General features: G+C 42.9%; 1 protein-coding gene across 3 annotated transcripts in view; it reads right to left on the reverse strand.

Annotated features, from left to right (window-relative positions):
• Window positions 1-11261: 11261 nt before the first annotated feature.
• The window catches only part of OTUD4 (OTU deubiquitinase 4), a 442490-nt gene continuing 433293 nt past the window's right edge, over window positions 11262-20458 (reverse strand). For all 3 annotated transcript variants that reach the window (XM_078676880.1, XM_078676881.1, XM_078676883.1), the window contains one exon: window positions 11262-18934. In XM_078676880.1, the coding sequence (XP_078533006.1) occupies window positions 17702-18934 (1233 nt within the window). In that variant the 3' untranslated portion in view covers window positions 11262-17701. The remainder of the gene's footprint in view (window positions 18935-20458) is intronic.

A 20458-nucleotide genomic window follows, 5' to 3' on the forward strand; every position in this document is an offset into this window, starting at 1 on the left:
ATGATGGTGTGGCTGATCCCGATGGGTGAGCATGGGGAGTATTGTGGTGATGGCGGTACAGGTTGTGTAGCTGGTATTGGCAGCAGACTAAGAAGGGGTGGTGGAGGAGAGGTTATAGGTAAAAGTGGAGAAGGAGGAGGTGATAGGGGACAAAATAAGGGCTATTACCCATGTCCTTCAGTTTCCTCTGAGGGCTTTTTGTGGTTGTGGCCTCATGATCTCCTCAAATGTTTTGTTAATCTTAGATGGCTCCATGGTGGTGGAGGTGGTTTTTTAGTCAATCTTCCAGTGTCTGGGTTGATATATAAAGTCTGGCGTCGAGTTTCTCATTTTTCTAGTGTAGGCTCTACTGACTGAACCTTTGGTGTTTTCGGCACCAAGGTGTGCTTGGCATGGAGATTGCCTTTGTGCGAGTGTGGGAGGCTTTCGCTGATGTACTCATGTGTCCCTTACAGATAGTCCGCGCATATTCGGACCCTTCCCTCCTACTGGCAAGTAGGATGATGATGTTCATAGGCAAGTCCTGGACTTCTGCTTCCCCCTAAATGTCCTCTTCTGCATAGAGGTGGAGTGATGGGTCCACAAAAAATATCGGTGCATTTTAAGTTGTGTGTGCTTGCACGGTGGTATGGGCCCAGCGATGCTCTCTAAGTTGGTCAAGAGCTTTCATCAACCGGACGACCAGGCAAGCTTCACATGACGTTTCATAATGTTCTAGAGACAGGCAGAGGTTACAGAGTGTAGTTCCTGCCTAGAATATTTAGCATGACACTTGGGTCTGAAGGGAGTCTTTTCCATCACTTCGTGTGGATGGAGAGGAATAAGATGGTGTCAAAGTTGAAAGACCCCTTCAGACCGGGCGGAGTTCGGGCAGGTTGAACAAAATGTAGCTTACACCAGTAGTCAGTGGTTGTCTTAGTGTTATCAGCTGAAGGGTTATGAATCGGGTGCTGGAAAGGCCTTGTGGAAGGTGTTGAAGATTGAGACCTGGTCGCACATGTTACTTACCTTGACTAACACCTTATCTGGTAGAGACAGGATCTAGCCTCAGATTCTGTATTTTAGAATCCTCCTCCGGTGACTGTGGGTCCAGACATGTTTTCAGCAGTACCTCTGTGCATTGGTAGAGGGCATCGAGCAACACCATAGCAACGTTGGCTCCGGATTGTGAGATCAAAAGTCCATATAAACCCTCCGCGGATGTCTATTTCTTTTAGGACTATTTTCGCACCAACAGGGAGCCACTTTGACAAACAGTCGCTAGAAAACGGGTGCCCAAAAGGGAAAAGGAAAATGCTACTTACCAGTATGCATCTGTTCTTGCCATGTAGAGCTGCAGATTCTTACACTGTGCATTAGATCGCCACCTGGTGTTGAGCTCGGATAATTGCATGTTGTTGTCTTGGAAGAAGTCTTTGTAGTCACGTGATAGGCGACTGCTCCCTTGAACGATAGTGCGCATGGGCATCGGCTCCATCTTTAGATTGTTTTTCGCCATGATGGGAAACGATGGAGGTGGTAGAAAGAAGAAAGGATGTCCATGCGTGTATATCTAATTAAGATTGAACTGGAACAGATACAAGCCCCGGGGAGGCGGGAGGGCGTGTAAGAATCTGCAGCTCTACATGCCAAGAACAGATGCATACTGGTAAGTAGCATTTTCCGTTCAAGGCATATGAGCTGCAGATCTTACACTGTGCATAGATTGTACAGCAGTGTCTCCCGTTAGCGGTGGTCACCTGTATCGGTTGAAGTCGTTTGAAAGAGTGTTTTGAGAATAGCTTGTCCTACTGCAGCTTGCTGCTTAGCTTGCACACCAACACAATAGTGTTTAGTGAAGGTGTGTGTTGTAGACCATGTTGCTGCCTTGCAGATGTCTTCTAGGGAAATGTTCCCTAAGAAAGCCATGCAGGCTCCTAGTTTGCGTGTGGAGTGTGCCCTAGGAGGAACTGTTAATGTACGTTTTGCTTTTTGATAGCATATTTGTATACATTTTACAATCCACCTTGCAATTCCAGCTTTAGAGATGGGGTTGCCTTTATGTGGTGGAGAGAAAGCTACAAACAATTGCTTTGTTTTGCGGAAGGATTTGGTCCTATCTATATAATAGAGGAGAGCTCTTAACGTCTAGTGTTTTGGAAAAACACTGGTAACTCTAGAGATTGGTTTAAATGAAACAGAGTAATGACTTTTGGAAGGAATTTGGGATTTGTCCTGAGAACCACTTTCTTGTGGTGTAATTGTAAAAATGGTTCTTGTATAGTGAAAGCTTGAATCTCACTTACTTTCCTTAGTGAGGTAATAGCTACTAGAAGAGCTGTTTTCCATGTGAGGAATTGCAGTTCACATTTGTGTAGAGGTTCAAAAGGTGGTCCCATGAGCCTTGTAAGAACAATGTTTAGGTTCCACACTGGAGAGGGTGGTAACCTGGGAGGAATGATTCTTTTTAATCCTTCCAATCATGCTTTAATAGCAGGCACTCTAAAGAGACAGATGTCTATTTTGCAAAAATGCTGCAATTGCTCCCAGATGTAGGCGCATAGATGAATATGGCAAGTTACATCTTTGTAAATGTAGAAGGTAACAATTGATATTTTGGATGGAAGCAGCTAGGGGATCAATACTGTTGCAGTAAATGGCAAATCTTTTTCATTTAGCAGCATAGCAAGTTCTAGTAGTAGGTCTCATAGCTTTCTTAATGATATTCGTACAGTCTGGTGGTAGGTTAAGGTGACCAAACTCTACGATCTCAGGAGCCAGATCGCCAGATTTAGTTGACTTGGGTCTGGATGTCTGATGTCTCCATAGTTCTGCGTTAGCAGGGATGGTGTCAGACGTAGCTTTTGGTATGGAACTAGGGATGGTTCTAGCAGAGTTGTATATCACGGTTGGCGTTCCCATGTGGGAGCTACTAAAATCAGTTTGAGCGACTGTTGTCGTAGTTTGCGCACTATTAGTGGTAGTGGCGGAAAAGCATACACAAATCTGCCTGGCCAGTTCATCCATATCGCATTGCCCTTGGACAGCGGGTGTGGAAACCTGGCTGCGAAGGTTGGGCATTTTGCATTTGTGTGGGGCGAACAGATCTATGTCTGGATGACCCCACCTGTGAAAGAATGGTTGAAGAAATTGCGAATGTAGTTCCCATTCGTGAATCTGTTGTGTCTGTCGACTTAACAGATCTGCTATCTGATAGTGAACTCCTGGAAGGTGTTCTACTAACAGGTATATGTTTCGTGGAATGGCCCATCTCCAAAAGTTCTGTGCAAGCTGGGACAGCTGTAGAGAATTCCCCCCCCCTGTTTTTGTATATAGTACATAGCAGTCATGTTGTCCATCCGGATGAAGACAGCTTTGTTTTGAACTTGGAATGTTTTGAGTGCTAAGAATATTGTTAGCAGCTCTAGGTGATTGATATGGAACGATTTTTGTTGATTGTTCCATTGCCCTTGAGTTGTTTGATGTAGGAGATGGGCTCCCCATCCTGTGAAAGATGCGTCTGCTGTAAGTACTATTTGTGGAACAGGTTCGAGGAACGGCCGCCCTTTTGCCAAGTTTTTGGTGTTCCACCACTGCAGAGAGCGATGTGTGCGGCTGTCTACCAACACCAGGTCTGTTAGTTGTCCTTGAGCCTGATTCCACTGTTGTGCTAGACATTCCTGTAATTGACGGATTTGCAGTCTTGCATATGGTACAATGAAGATCCCATCATGCCGATTAGTCTCATGAACACTCTGGCTGGGAGAGAGTGTTGATGTTGGAACTTTGTGACTAAGGCTTGAATGCTCTGTATCCTTGCTGGACTGGGATACGCTAGGGCTGTGGACGTGTCTATTGTAGCCCCTAGATATTGATGTACATGAGAGGGCTGTAGGTGCGACTTGGTGTAGTTGATTGTGAACCCTAAGTCGTGCAATGTTTGAATTGTCTGAATTGTGTGTTGGACACACTGATTGAATGACTTGGCCTTTATGAGGCAATCGTCTAGATAAGGGAAGACATGTATGTGCTGTCTTCTGAGATGTGCTGCTACTACTGCTAGGCACTTTGTGAACACTCTTGGTGCAGTTGTTACCCCGAATGGAAGGACTTTGAATTCATAATGCTGTCCTTCCAGTACAAGCCTCAGATACTTCCTGTGAGAAGGATGTATAGAAATGTGGAAGTAGGCGACTTTTAGATCTAGTGTTGTAAGGAAGTCGCCTTGTTGCAGCAATGGGAGCACTTGTTGTAAAGTGATCCTATGAAAATGATCTGAGTGTATATAGTGATTGAGGGGCCTGAGGTCGAGCATTGGTCTTAGTGTCCCATCCTTTTTGGTTATTAGAAAATACAGTGAGTAAACCTCTGTTCCTTGATGTTGTAAAGGAACTATTTCTATTGCGTTTTTTGGAAGAAGTGATATGACTTCTCGTTTGAGCAGCGCAAGATGTTCTGCCGACATTGGACGCTGTCTGGGTGGTATGTGTGGACGGGTAGCTGTAAGTTCGAGGCAGTAGCCATACTGGATAATTTGTCTTACCCACCTGTTTGTTGTAATGGAATTCCAGACAGGTAGGAACTGTGTTAGTCTGCCCCCCACAGGAGTGGAGTGCTGTTGGGGGAGCAGAGTGAAGTCACTGTTTTGTGGTGGAAGAGGTTCGATTATTGTTGTTGCCTCGACCTCTTCCTTTATTGTTGTTGCCTCTATAGCCTTCTCTAAAATATCCTGTACTGGAGGATGCCTGGGTATTGGACTTGAAGGAAGCTGTATTGTCTGCTCCAGTTTGTTTGGAGCCTCCTCTATAAAAGGAGTGACGAAAGGAGCCTCTACCTTGTGTGGATTGCAAAGCTCCCATAGATTTGGCTGTATCTGTATCTTTTTTAATTTTCTCAAGTGCTGTGTCTACCTCTGATACAAACAATTGATGTTGGTTAAATGGCTGATTTAAGATGGTAGTTTGCACTTTGTGCCTAAATCCTGAAATGCTTAGCCACGCATGACGTCTAAGTAGGACACTAGTGTTTACAGCTCTAGATGGAGTGTCTGCTACATCAAGTGCACACTTGATTGAGGCATTTGAAATTAACTTGCCTTCTTGTATAAGGTCGTTTGCCTATGCCTTATATTGGTCAGGTAGATGTTGTAGTAATTTTTCTAACTGATCATAATGAGCCCTGTTATATCTTGCAAGGAGGGCTTGCGTGTTGGCTATACGCCATGTATTAGTAGCTTGTGCAGCTATACTTTTGCCTGAAGCATCTATCACCTTAGATTCTTTATCAGGGGGTGGTGCTTCACCTAGGAGATGGAGAAGGAAGTATAGGAGAAGAAGGGTGCATAGGAGATGTGGCAGAGTCCTTCTTGACAGGCACAGCAGGTGTAGGTGCTGTGTCTAATTTCCTCTTCCTGTGTGGTGTAGTGGATACATGACCTGTCTTTGGGTCAATGTAGATCTTCTTTTGTAGAGGATCAGGTTGGAAAAGTTCTTCTCCTTGCGGAAACTTTGTCGGTGCTGATTTTTTCGGTTCCGGGCGTGGTTGTTGCTCATCTTTAGCCTTAGGAATTGTAACTGTGTCCTTTGGCGTAGATTTCGGCACCGAAGGTGTTGTTTTCGGAGTCGTAGGCCGCTTCGAGGGCTTGGGCGCATCCGAATCAGGCCTTGTAGGTTTCGGTACTGAAGATATTGGCTTCGTAGTGGAATCTGGTCTGATCAGCTTCGAGGCATCAGACGCTGGCTTCATAGTTTTGTCTTTAGAAGTCGACTGTTTCGGATCCAAGACTTTTCGGTTTCTGTGCCTAGGGAGCTGGTGGGATCGGCACATGCGGCTTGCTCGGTAAGGAGCTACCGGAAGGCTTGAGTATTTTCTACGGAGCCGGGCTCAATGGCGGGGCTTTCGAAGTGTGTTTTTGGTCGCGACTGGGCCCCAGCGGCAGAATTTTGACCTTTGATTTGGGTGGTGGGTAGGGGGCCGGGGCAGTAGTACTCACGCGCTGACCCGATGGTATGGAGTCATCTGCCTCTGATACAATTTGGAGATCGTCTGAATCTTCTTCGGGAAAGAGCGGAACTTCGTCAAAGATAACCACCGGTTCCGGAGCCGATCTCTGCATGTCGTGTCGACAGGCCCCTCCGATCTCGAATGGTTTTCTTGGATCTAAAGGACGCACAAGCTGTGCAGCTAGATTTGTCGTGTTCTGGTGATAAGCACAGGTTACACACCTCGTGATGGTCACTGTGTGGGAACTTTGCTCCACAGTTGGGGCATCTTTTAAATGGCATCCTTTCCATGAGGTGTAGGCCTCACAGCGTGGATAGGCCCAACGGCCCGTGTCAACGTCCGGAATCGAGCTGATTGAGTCGAGATGATGTTTGCCGATATCGAAAGTAGTTTGGTGAAGTTTGAATGCATTTTTACGCGTCGAAGTACTTGAAAAGTAGATTTTGAACCGGAGCGGAAAAGTTTCATCCGTACCCAGTGGCGGAAAAAAACAATCTAAGGATGGAGCTGATGCCCATGCACACTACCGTCCAAAGGAGGAGTCACCTCGTGACTACAAAGACTTCTTCCAAGACGACAACAACATGCAACAATCCGAGCCCAACACCAGTTGGCGATCTAATGCACAGTGTAAGATCTGCAGCTCATATGCCTCGAACATCTTGTATCAACAAGTTAGATTTTAAAAAATGTAGTAGGATGCAAAGAGGGGATCTTAGAGACAACAGGGTCCTCAGTTCACAGAGCAGGGAGGATGGGTTGGTCGATAATAAATCTGCAGCTAGATCCTGTCTCTAATGCTTTTACTAGAGGTAAACAACTTGTCCCTCTGGTAGAGACATCTAGCCGCAGATTCCTTATCTTAAACTCCGATACCCAAGCAATTCCATCCTTGGAGGAGATGCTGCGAACTGACCTCACCAAACATCCCCAAGACGGTCAAAAAGATGGAAAGGAACCAGACTATCCGAAAATGACAGGTGAAGCAATAACATCGCCGAAAGGACTGATGTTCAAGAAGGACTTTCAGAATCTCATAGGGAGTAGAAAGCTATAAGACGGGAGAAACATGGTATAGAACCAGTAAAAGAGACAGTCCCAAAAGGGGATGCAACTTAAGATCGGGGTATGCAAAGTGACAAGTACCATAGTCCACAGAGTCCAGGCTCAAAACCAAAAAGGAGCATGCACAGCATACTCTGCAGCAGCAACACAACAAATAAAGAGCACCCCCAATTGTCGAGGAAACAATCGTGAGAAACAGATTTAGAAAAAATGGATCTCCAATGATAGAATGATGGAGGAAAGAACAATTAATGCTGAAAAGCACTGCTAAGAAAACAACAAGAATGGTAAAAAGAAATCTCTCTTTAACTGAGAATCTTAAAGATATACAAGGCATCCTCCGAAATAATGTAATGAGACGCTCACAGGAGAAGTAAGGAAACAGATTAGTACAACCAAGAAGACTGAACTAGGTCACTAAGAAAGGTGTAAGTAAAATGCAGTGACTTACACCGTACAGAAGGCCAGACGACTAAATGTGAAAAATACACACACACATATATATATATATATATATATATATATATATATATATATATATATACACAACTGAAGTGAAAGACATGTACAAGCTATCCATTCAGGAGATAGGTATGTATATACATACCGAGACAAACATCCAAAGATAAATGTATACAAGGTTAAACATGCAATAGAAATTCACGTATACACAAGTCATTCTGGGTAAGCAAAAGTATATCCACTTCTCTGAAGGCAACCCATGTCCTACGCCAGTGAGCGGGAGGATGCGAAGTGGAGGAACAAAGGATACTCCAAGAACAGAGGTCACCAAGGAAGGACAGAGTATACATCCTACTATAAAAGAACTTACGAAAGTAGCTGAGGTGGAGACAGAAGACAAGGTTGGAAAAGAGCAACACAATGCTACATAAGAGGAGGAACTGGAAGGCATTGCCCACTACAGGAAAACAATGGCAACCGTCCAAGAACCAATGGCACCGGCTGAGGAAGGGTGCCAGCAAGTGGTAACAGGTGAAATGAAGAATACCACAAGAGTCAAGTTTCCTGGCCTCGTTTTACGTAGGGACAGGAGAATTTAAATCAATATTTTGGGTAGCTAAAGCAGCCAGTACCACAAAGCTCTGATTCGATGGATGTCCAAGGAAGCAGTACGGATCCTCCGGGACTGGGCGATGCCTGTGAGAAATAGGACGATCCACAGGGTGCCCCGTTTCTGGTTTACCCCAAGTACCAAACAGGATATCAAAATGACATTCACTATAAGGAAGGACGTAGAATGCCAAGTAAAGGATCTGTTGACAATTCCACAGAAGGAAGTCGTAAATCCAATACAACTGAAATCGATTGAGCATGTCAGCCAGAGAGGAACTTGCCTCCATAGCCAAACCAGGAGAAGACAGGAGGTTGGAGAAGGATCTAAGCCACTGGTGACAACTAAGTTAACGAGCTAGACTACATAGAGGCTGGAACCATGTCTGAAATAGGATGGGGACACACCACACCTTCCCCAGTACCTCCACAACCATGGTCCTCAGAATGATGAACTTGAGGAAAGGTTCCAGAGTGAAGAGGAAAAGAGTCTGAGACAGTCGCCACCATCAGTGCTGCATCCGACGCCATAACCGAAGCCAGTCGACACGACATCAGATGGTCAGCGTCGACGGCATTACCAGCGGAACTGGCAGACAAAAGCCAAACTCAAACATCAGAGTCAGCAGACCAGTAGCAGGAGCTGAAGGTGGTAGCCTTGACAAGCTATTACCCGGCATCACTATGGGGTCAGAAACCATAAGTTGACCGTAATCCGAGTGAGAACCTGCTGGCGGTGACAGAGGCACGACCTCATTAAAAAATAGAATGAAGACATTGATCATATTTTCTCATCTGGGTCAAAGTCGCTCCGGCCTCACGATAGGTGGGGAGGCTCGGGCAGACTCATGCCTCGACACTTCAACTTCAACTTACATCCATGCCGCAAGGAGCTTCATGAGACGTTGTCTTAGCACCTTTGGTCGAGCGGACGACAAGAGTTGCACTCTGAATCATGGTGCTCACCCAGACACCACATGCAAACCAAATGAGGGTCTGTGGTGTACGTTTGTTGTCCACGGGACTAGAGGCCTGAACCCAGAGGACACTAACAAAAAAGTCAAGTAGGCCAAAAAACGACCAGAGGAACTGCAGTCCAGATCTGCGTGGCTTAGCACAGAAAAGAAGGAATGGACGTCCGCGCATTCAGAGAGGGCTTATATGGACTCTGTTGATGTCACATTCTGACGACGACGTCCCTACGAGGTCACGTGAAGCCCTTTACCAACGCGCAGAGGTACTGCTGGAAACATTTCCTGATCCAGTTTGGCACTTGTGGAGGATTCTAAGATAGGGAATACACAGCTAGTTGGCTCTATCAGATCTCCAAGATATACATCTGAACACAAATACCGGAGAAAAACTTACTAAAAAAGGAGCTGATAACGATAGGCAATACAGACCATAGCAGGAGTCACCATATCTCATGACTCAAAAGACTTCTCAGAAGAAAAAAAAAAGCACATATTCAAGCCCAACACTATATAGCAGGAGTATGCTAAGCATATGTACCTACGGCCCAAACATGCTACGAATTTCAAGTTTTGAGACTATTCCTTATAGGGCAAGATTTGGGCTTTCATAAGACTGGGAGTTCAGAATTCTCGGAACTTGTGGCATTCCTTTCACCTCAAAGAGCATTCTACAAGTGTATTTATATCTTCAGGCAAATATCACATGTGTGTGTGATTTTTTGTTGTCTCTTTCTGCCTGCACTGCGGGAAATGCCCCATCTGCTTGGGATAGCAGAGGGCACAGATGCAGAAGCATCAGTCAACTTCAGTCTTTACACGGATTGTGAAAAGCAATGTGACAAATATTAGGGAACTAGGTAGATATATCATTTGGTGGCGATGGGCGAGATCACAATTTACTGGTCTGGGCTAGAAACCATAAAGCCAGACTAAGACAGAATGGCTTTATGCAAATGTGACAATTTTCTTTTTTTTAAAATCTTTATTTAGATTTTTAATCAACCATACATAAAATAATGGCACACGATTCGCTGCCATGGCACAGACCGAACAGATTCACAAAGTACAGATGAGTGAGTGACAAAACAAATATTGTTACAAGAACGCGGTCAAGGAGCATAACAATACAGACGGTATAAGCATTCTTTTTATATCCACCACATAGTCCTCATACCTCCCCAGAGAATAAATACACAGCCTCTCCTACCAGCTGGTCGGGGCAGCAGACATATCTAGCACCTCTCGAGACTGCACAATCCATTGAACAGTGTGCACATGAAGAAATTCTAATATTCTTCACCGCCCGCTGGGATTCTGCTTACAAGGCTGCCGACCCATTCTCCCCCCACTCTTATCACAACCTCACTAGTCCAAGCCAAAAAAGCCTTTTTGGGCCCCCATATATTTTTTGAATGGCTGGAGACCGATAGCAGTTCACGATAAATATCTGATTGCACATTACAATTTGCCATGTCCACATGCCAGTACTTCAGTGTCAGAAGCGGCCCCCCCATGCCCAGCAAAGCACTATTCTCCGCCTCACATGCAACAGTCAAATGGCCACCATCCGCTTGCAAGTTATTGGGACGTCTGTCGTGTCCCAGCAATGCTAATAAGGAGGCACAAGTGTGTTAACTTGAAAACAGTGACTGAAAACTTTCACTTGTACCAGGAGGAGGATACTGGTCTTGAAAGATACACACACTGTCCAGGGTGGCACTCAGAAGATGATCCTAGGGCGTTCACCAAATGGAAAAAAAAAAAGAAAGATACAGAGGTGCCATGCAGGATGACAAAATATGCCGGCTAATGGTATCCATAGGCCGAAGAGTTATTTTATTCACACAGATGGTTCAAGGGTCATAAAACGGCAGAAGGAAACTGGATCCTTACAGAATGTTGCCTAAAGAGTACAATGATCTATGTGCAATGGATCTTTCACTATTTTCTTTCATCTGCCACTGAATCGAGATTTCTCAGTGACAGGAAATGCTACCGTGCCTTGATCTAGCTGCGTTTTCTAAATGCTAAAATCACTCAAGTGCCCGAGCAGATCTAGGATTGTTAGGCATATGTTGGCATGTCGCGACAGAGACAGTAAACTACAGACATACTTCACTCATCTTCCAAACCCCTATTATAAAATGAGTAACAAAATCAGCCAAATTATTTTCAACAAAAAAACATTTTAATATATATGCACACCTCTTAAATACAATGCAGCATTTACACCTTGCCTGTAAGGCAGTTAATTTTTATTTTTATACAGATACTTCTGAAACACACCTTAAAGTTACAAAAACATATAAAAATAAACAGCAATATACTGAATATGTAAAAAAGTGTTTTGCTAAATACAAAGACTGCAATTTCCTCCCTTTCATCATGTCGAAGGGAGTTGCTCAAGATCTTTACGTGTTACTGAGTAGGTGCACATGTTCACATGCTTAGACTATTGCTTGCACTCGTAAGATCGATCGGTAAAACAAAGCTTCAATGCATGCAAGCTGTGTTCCCAGAGTTTAGATGCTTTTTCAGAATTCAAGTAATGTATTTAATCAAAACCGGCTACAATCAAAGCCCAAAAGTCGCACTTTTTTCAACGAAAGCTAGAAAGGATGCACATGTGGGTTAGGTGGGCATCACTGCAAGAACAGGTCAACATTCATTTGGATGGGTTGGTACACTGCAAAGCACACAGATCAAAAGAAGTAATTCTGAACTTGCTAATTACCATTTTCGCTAGCCTACATTGGATCACTTCAGAAAGAGTAAACATACAAACTTGAGAAAATATTGACTGCATTTTCAGTCATCCGCTTGTGGTTAAATACTGAATATGCACATAATTATTCCATAATAATGCCTATCAAGTTTGACAATCGGTTTATTTAACCCATTACCCAGAAAGGGTCAAGACTCATTCAGTGTGAGGACATAGCAGAATCAAAGATTGATGGCGGCAAAGCATTTGGGAACATATTTGCTTTATTTTGCCAACACCTGTTAAAGTTTGGAAAATGGAGACACCCACTGTAATACTGTGGTTACTTGGATTTGGCATTACAAAGCATTCTGAGGGAGCCCTCAAGCTGGAATAAAAAGCAATGTAATAATGTGCAAATGTCGAGATTTTTTTTGTTGGGTGAAATTTAAAAAAAATGGTGTTACTCCACATTGCCCCCTGAAAAAAACAGCTCTGATCCACGGACAACAAAAACCTAACAGGTAAGAAGCTTGAAAGCCGAAGTTTAATTGGAAAAAGGCAGGTAGCAGAAATTCAAGCAAGGAGTACAACACAAGAAGGTTGCAGCATTTACAAAATGGTCACATATGCTTAATTTTAGCAAGGGAGTGTCCAGTCTTTTATCCCACACTAGTTAAGGCACCGCTACTCTAGCATTAATACAACCTCTTCTATAGGTCATGAAGATCGACAGCTAATAAGAAACCTGCAAGTGTCATGGGAAGAACATGTTTCAACTTTGAAAATAGTTTATTTCATAGGGACTCCTATTACAGTGATTTTGATACAATTCTCATTTAACAGTAGTTGCTTTTGAGAACTTCCTAGGGCTCAGCTTAATGTCTCGCACCCACTTCCATCTAAGCAGTCTTCAGTCTGTTTTATTCTATATATGTCAATAAGTGATAAGGGCTTACACTTGTGTGTGTTTACTTTCAGCAAAAAAAATGAATATCAAAAAATTAATTTACAAGATGCACTTTCAATCTATCCATATGCGGAAATAGAGGAGGCTAAATTATAAAACAAATATATCATAACATCTAACACCAATTACTCTCTAGTACTGCAAAGAGAACTCAAGTTTGCTTAAAGGGGAAATGAAAGCAGTGAAGGACTGATGGAATCAATTGATGCTGTGAAGCACTCAGTGGAAGTATCTAGGCAGAGTAGTAGTTTCCAACTCACAATGGAAACACTTCGAGGAAACAGAAGGCATGTGGCCCACTGCAGAAGGACAGTGATGGTACTAAGGTCACCATTTAAACACATTCCGTTTTAGGGCTGGATTAGTAGAGAAAGATCTAGAATAAGCAAAACAGTCCTTTTGGATTAAGGATGCAGCAATAACCCAATTTCTGGGCCTATTTGGCTTTTCAGACGAGATGTGTAACAAGACCCATAAGGTTCTAACTGTTATTGAGTTCCATGGAGCCCGAGAGGAGCAAAAGATATGATTAAAGAGGACAAACTGTATTAGTTGTAGCAAATACAGGTGGATACCTCTCTTTCAAGGTTATACTGTGGTATGCTTTCGACAAAAATGAATGACCCAGCTTTTGTCTGAGAAAGAACATTCAATTATGGCGTTTTGCTCAACCTTACTATTGTCATTAACGGTCTAAACTTCTATCAGTAGAAGAACCAAAATGGAAAGATACAACAAAAATGTTAAATCCTCTAGGACCGCCACTTACTAGTATGACATAAATAGGAAGGGTACTAGTCTACAGAAATCACTGGAAATGTACCACTGTGAGCAGGCACAGATTTTAGAGTGAGATTAGGAGGTTCCAGTTCGTGACCTCATCCAAGAGGTCACCCAGCTTCGAATGGAAATCAATTATTGTTCAGATGCTTCTCTGGAATGACCTTAGGAACTGCATGATAACTGATTATATCTTTTATCCTTTTAACCTCTGTACTCTTGTTGTCTGGTTAATTTTGGTCTGTATATTGTTTTGGGACATTGGATTCAGCATACTATTTGGGTTCACTAATAAACTGGACTTTATCTGAGGAAGGCTGCTGGGCTCACTGGCGGAACAACTTAAAAGTATCAATTAGTATGCTTGTTTCAAAAACTTTGTTTTAAGGTGATCTTACCTTGGTGGTTTAAATAAAATTTAGCACTTGAGCTTGCAAATTCTGGCCACTAGAAAGAAAGAGGGAAGCTGCTGCCTCTACTCAGTTTTATCTGCATTACCGCTAACTGAAATTAGATGCAGGGAAACAATTTCTTTGTCAGAGGAACTATACTGATGCAAAGAAAAAACAGATTAATGGAGACAGTATACACCACCACCAAGATACTATCTTTGACTGATTATGTTTTCTCAACACTGGAAAGTGGGTACAGTCGGGTCTGCCTTCTGTGACAATAGACCCAAAAATTGACAGCCGAAAACAATTTCTTTGTTAGTTGGGGATATGCTCAAAACATTGGCTCAATTATGGAAACATTGGTCGAGTCGCAGTAGGGTAGTCACTTGGGACATCAGAACCACTAAATTATTGCGTGGATGACCAGTTGACCCCATTCCTCAAAGTCCAGAATCTACTAAAAGAATTGCTAAGAACCTTGTCATAGTTCCATTGTACTCCTACAGCTGTTAAATCCTTTTAGAACAAGGCTAATGGAAAGGAACGAAAGATCAGGAGTCAAGTCAATGTTACTGGAGCAGGAGTTCCAGAACTTACCACCACCAGTGACAGAAAAGTAGACCCATAGACTTTTCTTAGGTAACCAGAAGACTGCAATTGCTTCTCAGTATTTGAAGGCTAGGTTCTTGTCAGATTAAATGTAGTCAATACTTTGTACCTTATCGGTTCTTACCACTTCTAGAAAAAGTCTGTGGTTTCTTAAATACACTTAAACAGTGCCACATATGTTGTCAGTGCCACGTGGCCCCTTTGGTAGGTTACCCCTTTGGTAGGTTACCCCATGGAAACACAAACGATAAACACATCACCTTCTGATGGCCAGTTGTAGAACTGTGACCAAAAACTAGAGTTGAAAATCCTGTAGAAACAGATGGCAAGAACTTCAACACAGTGAAGAAACATGAAAAGATCAGCGATGGATTAAAATAAAATGAACCATTCGGGGCACCTTAAATATTGAAAAAATACTCTAGCAAAGTTTTGGCCAGCTTCTAAGTAGTAACTGACTGGAGGGTTAGTTAAAAATTCAAGAAAGATATCTGGTTCCTCAGTAGCATTGTATGAAACTGCTTTTTAGAGTCCTGCACAAAGAGGGCAGACGTCTCCAAGAAGTGGAAAAAGAAGGCAATGTCAAACTTAAAATGCCTGGTCAAAGGATGTGACACTTCAATAACTTTAATGGACTTATCTGTAGAACCCTTAAATTGCAAGAAAAAGTGTGTGCAGAAGACTTATCAATTGTGTGAAGGTCAGAAGAAAATTTTACTCGAAGCATTTTATAGGGGTGCATTACTCCTTCCTTATTGAGGGCTAAGTCCAAACAGAAAACAGAGAACGATCACGATGCACATAGAAGTGTTGATGCAAGACTGTGCCATAAAATGTTATTCTTTATTAGATGCAAATTTGAAAGATGAAAATGTGCTCCTACATCCATTTTGATACCCCAAAAACATAAGTCTTAAAATAGAGTACTCATGGTAATTTCCAAATAATGTTATTGTGCTATCCATGACTATCAAATCTAGGAAGTGATTTACAGGTTTTCATGCATGCTAATTTTCAGAAATTATTTTGGACTAAAGCTCAGAACCTTAGATGAGCCTGGTAAACTGATTATTCCTTTGGGGACACGCACATATATACTTTCTTGTATTTATTGCAAGTCCTATTTAGGTTTTGTGCTGTACTGCTGGCAAAAAAATTATTAGAAGTACTTCTTTGGTAACAATATTTTTAAACTTTTCGAACAAACTCTAGTGTATCTGTGGGCCATACTTTAAAACTCTGCATAGCTACCAGCTCTACCACACTTATAATGCTTGCTAAAGGTTTTCGCTGTGCTACAAAAGGTGTACATTACTCTGTCAACATGATCTGAAAACAGATTTGAAGCACTAACATTGATCACCTATTTATGAATTCAGTTCACAAATAAAGAATATATCTTCAGCATGCCAGCACAATACAGCAAGAGAAATCCGCAAGAGTGGAGCACTAGTAGTTAGATGCCATCAAAAACTCGAGAACCTTCCTACCACCACTGTAACCACTTTCACAGGACACAATATACACGTGAAGACAAATTAGTCCGATACGAGCAGTCTACGAAATAATTACAGACAGATGCAGAAACCAAACATGGCCACATAGTATTAGAGTAGTAAAAAGGTTTCCTAGGATTTTGTTATTCAACAGAGTGCCTACTAATAGGAGTAACTCATTGCCTTCATGAAACTTTCGGCTGTGAAGCAAGTAAATTCTTGATTGCTTGTTTTCATTTTAAAGTGAGGAGGTTCGATCGAGTGATTAAGGCACAGAACTTGCTACAGGGATCTAACAGTAGCGTACAGACTTTGCACATACAGGCCACTATGTAGCTATTTATCTTCTCACATCTCGATTTTGTAAGGTTTGAAAATAAACTAGGTGAGTACAGCTTTGTATTGTGTAAAAAGTTCTGGCCAAGCTATTATTGTAAAAAAAAAAAAAATCTATAAGTGCGTAATTCCATACAAAAATATTTTGTTCAAAGATATTAAATAGGTCAGCATGTACTAACTGCATGAAAGCAACAAGGCAGCATTGTCACCAGCCATCCAAAAAAGTTTGAAAAAACAGATGACACGCTAAAAGGGCTTATTCTAAATAGTACGAAAGAACAAGAAAAACATGCGCTTCAATACACAACACAAAAGGAATGAGAGGGAAAACACTAAAACTAGCGCTAAAAAGGTGAATAAACGAGCAGCACACACATTCATGAAACGTTACTCAATGTATAGTCACAGTGCAAATACAGCTGTACAGTTTTTAAAAACATTTCTCACGTAATAAAAATAGATAGGCCTCGAACACCAATCTGCTTCCTCCCCCGCTCCCTCCTGCACAGCATTAGCGGCTTTTTCAGTGCATTAGTCTTTGTGGATCAAATGTCTGCCACGCTGAGATGAAGACATGGTTTGCAATGCATAGCGTCTATAGATTGTTTGCCTTTGACATATTTTCGTTTGAGCAGGCTAGCTAGATTATTAACAATAGTGCTAAAATTGCGTGTTTAAAGTACACATTTTATTCACTTTCCTACAGCTCAGCTTCTCTGGTCGTCTCAGCTCACAAAACTGCTAGCTAAAATTACAAAAAATATACATTATCCGCATTAAAAGAACTATATACAAGATCGGGAGGACGAAAGCTATTTGGCTGTTTTTACAGATAACACAAGAAAAGGACTCATGCTGGACAGACTGAGATGAAGCATTTGGACTGGAAGCCAAGACGAAAGCGTGATAAAGACAGGATTTTTCTTCATCCAAACGTGACTAATACATATATGCAATAAAAAAACGACGACATATAATTTGTGCAACACTTGGTTTAAATCTTAGTCTACCACATTCAATTCCCAATTTACCACGGCAATACACATTTTTAAACCAGACAGTTTCACTAAATCTCCGAGGAGAGAAAACCTTTCAAATGTCACCCACATTGGTTTTTTTTCTATTATGTCCTAAAATCTACATTTTTTAAATCAAATAAAAATATTAAAAGAAAAAAAAACTGAGGTTTTATGTTTTTCCTCAAACATGTATAAGCCCGGCATCTACAGCTATTCCCATTTTGCACTTCGGTCACTCCGCAAGTGCACTTCATCTCTGACCACTTTGCAAGGAAGAGTTCAAAAGTCTTCTTCACACTAGTTTTGCTTTTGATATGGGCTTTGACTATCATAATCCGGGTACCCCCTGTAGGGATCAACCATTGGTCTCCTCCTGTTGTCGCTTTTATAGGGCCTCCCTCTGAAGCCGCGGTGGGGTTGGTAGCCATCCTCTCTCCTGCTGCTAGGCCCTTTCCAACCCTCCTCGTTTCTCGGATAATGGAATCCTCCTCGGCTGGGCGCATAGCCCCGGTCATTCCTAGATTTCCGAGCTCCGTAAGTCTGATTGTAAAAGTTCTTGGACCGGCCGCTTTTTAGCATGTCTGACACCTCCCTCTCGTCTTCGGAGCTCTCTTCCCTCGTCTTGCGGGGCCGGATTTGTGGCAGCACGTCTGGCAGGCAGGCCGGGGCTTTGGGGTCAGCCTTTTCACTCGAGGTGACAGTGGTGTTTGTGAGATCCTGAGACTCGCCACCTGAAAGCAGAGGACTGGATACCATGCTCTTCCTTTTAGCTACCTTCGCCTCAACAGTTACATCCTGCAAGCTTGCATTCGTTTGGGGAACTGGTGCAGAAGTACACATTTCATCCTCTTTAACCACCTGATTGGTTCCATTACTAGGGGATTCACTACTTGCTCTAGTAACTGGGGTGTGCTGAACACTGGTGGCATGCTCCTTTGCGTGGTCTTGCAATTGCTCCATGTGACTTGGAGCAAGCACTGAAGAACTAAATTCTTTATTCAAATCAGACTCTGCAACTGCAGATGTAACACTATGTTGCACAGTGGGACTTTCAATAAAGCCTTGTGTTGGATACCCATACCAAACAGGAGGAAAAAAAGAATGAGCTAAAGGTACAGGGCCTAGAAATGAACTGTGTCCCAATGGCGGCTGCGGGTAGACTCCTTTGTTTGCCCCAGAGTCCGCATAGATAGCATGTGGCGGCTGGCCTACGTTCTCACTTTCTATTCGACACAGATTAGACATCTGTCCTGGATTTCCTGGTACTTGGACTGTAGAAAGAAACCAAGGTGGTGGTGGGGTATGGGCTGTGCCACCTTGTGCACACTGGCCATTAACTCTGGTCTCATGCTGCATAGGCGATTGCCGGTTTACGTGTGCTATATATTCATTCTCTGCTGAAGCAACTTCCGGGTACCAGGTGTTGTGTGGATACACAGGAATCTTTGGGTACATCCTGCAGATATTTAAGTATGCTTGATGTAGAGGGTACAAATAAGAATGTGGCGCCCACATTGGGCAGCTGTACGCCTAGAAAGAAAAAAAAATAATGATTTACATCAGCTGGCACCAAGTCACAACACAGCAATAACAACTGCACAAGCTGGTCAACCAAAGCATCCAAGGACAAAGGCATCTTTAGGACGAAGTTTTATAAGATTCATGGTAGATGGTCATTCATCTCCTTCCCTGAGATCAATGATAAGGAAGTGCTTCTAAACCTCTTCACTTCTGCGACCCCCAATAATCATTACTGGAATCCAGGGAACCCCACTGAATCGTTATAAGAATCTGGGACCCCCCATGAGTCGTTATTGGAATCTGGAGACACTGGCCTAAGCAATTTCGAGGATTTGAATCTCGAAAAAAATACACAAAAATATAGAAACATTCACCAAATGAGCATACACAAAAGTCTACATTGTAACAGGAAGGTTGGAGCCTTCCTAAATTCAATTTAAGCCACCCATCGTTCATGCTATTTTCTGTCTGATGCATTTCCACTGCTCCCATGAATCAATCGGAGGATAATTTTATTTTTAGTCTCCGATTTTAAATTGCTCAACATTTTCAGAAAGTTCTAAAATTTCGATTTTCACACTTTCCTTCTTTATATACAGTTTATTCATCTGTTAATATTATTTAACTTTCTAAGTAATAGCGGATCCCCTGAGTAGGGGAGGGGACCGCCAGGGGTCACTGGCCCACAGCCTAGGAAGCTCTGTGTTACAGCATTATATTAGAGTTACTTACCCTTGGCACACTCTTTCTGGTGGATACTCGAACTGCAGATTCCGTGCCATCTGAATTTCTCCCAGGTGCCAGACAATCCAAAACTTTTCAAAGCAACTGCTAACGTGCGTCGATAGGTGGCACTACTGCCTACGTGGCAACTTTGCCCCCTCCTAGGAAGTGATGACGGAGCTGTATAAAGGTGCCGCCCACTGTGTGCCAACATTTAGTTTCCTTGAAACTCTTCTGCGCTCAGCCTTGAATTGGGTTATGGCACATTGCTGTGACAAAGAGTACAAAATCCAACTTGGAACCGCGTCGAAAAAAAAACCTAAATATCCACTCCACAGAACGAGGATAACAGAGGCTGGTGAGGAATCCATCAGAAAATGCGTTACAAAAGGAACCTTGGTTTTCTGAAGGATAGTCTTAATCGAATAATGGAGGACGCAGGATAAGAATATGTGAGCATATCTAAAACCTCAAAACATTGTGTGGCTTGAATAACAAAGGTTTGTCAGCAGGCGCGCAATGCCCATTGGACTCAAAGGGCTTTAACCACCCCCCCCACCCCCCCATCGTGTCAGCCCGGGATGAGAGAGCTTCCCGGGCGCGCACACACAGCCGCACCTGAGTATTTCACAGGTCTTTTAAAGACCTTTTGCTTGTTAATGAGGCTTTGATGTCCACCCCCCCATGCTTAGAGCCCCTGCAGCTCCACTCTGCCTTTTGCTTGAAGAATCACCCCCCCCCCCCCCCCCCCCCCCCGAAATTTTTGGTCCAATCCCAGACTATACTAATTATATGAGCCTGGTCGTTTCA

The sequence above is a fragment of the Lissotriton helveticus genome, chromosome 2_1 (assembly GCF_964261635.1).
Source record: "Lissotriton helveticus chromosome 2_1, aLisHel1.1, whole genome shotgun sequence".
NCBI classification, from domain to species: Eukaryota; Metazoa; Chordata; class Amphibia; order Caudata; family Salamandridae; genus Lissotriton; species Lissotriton helveticus.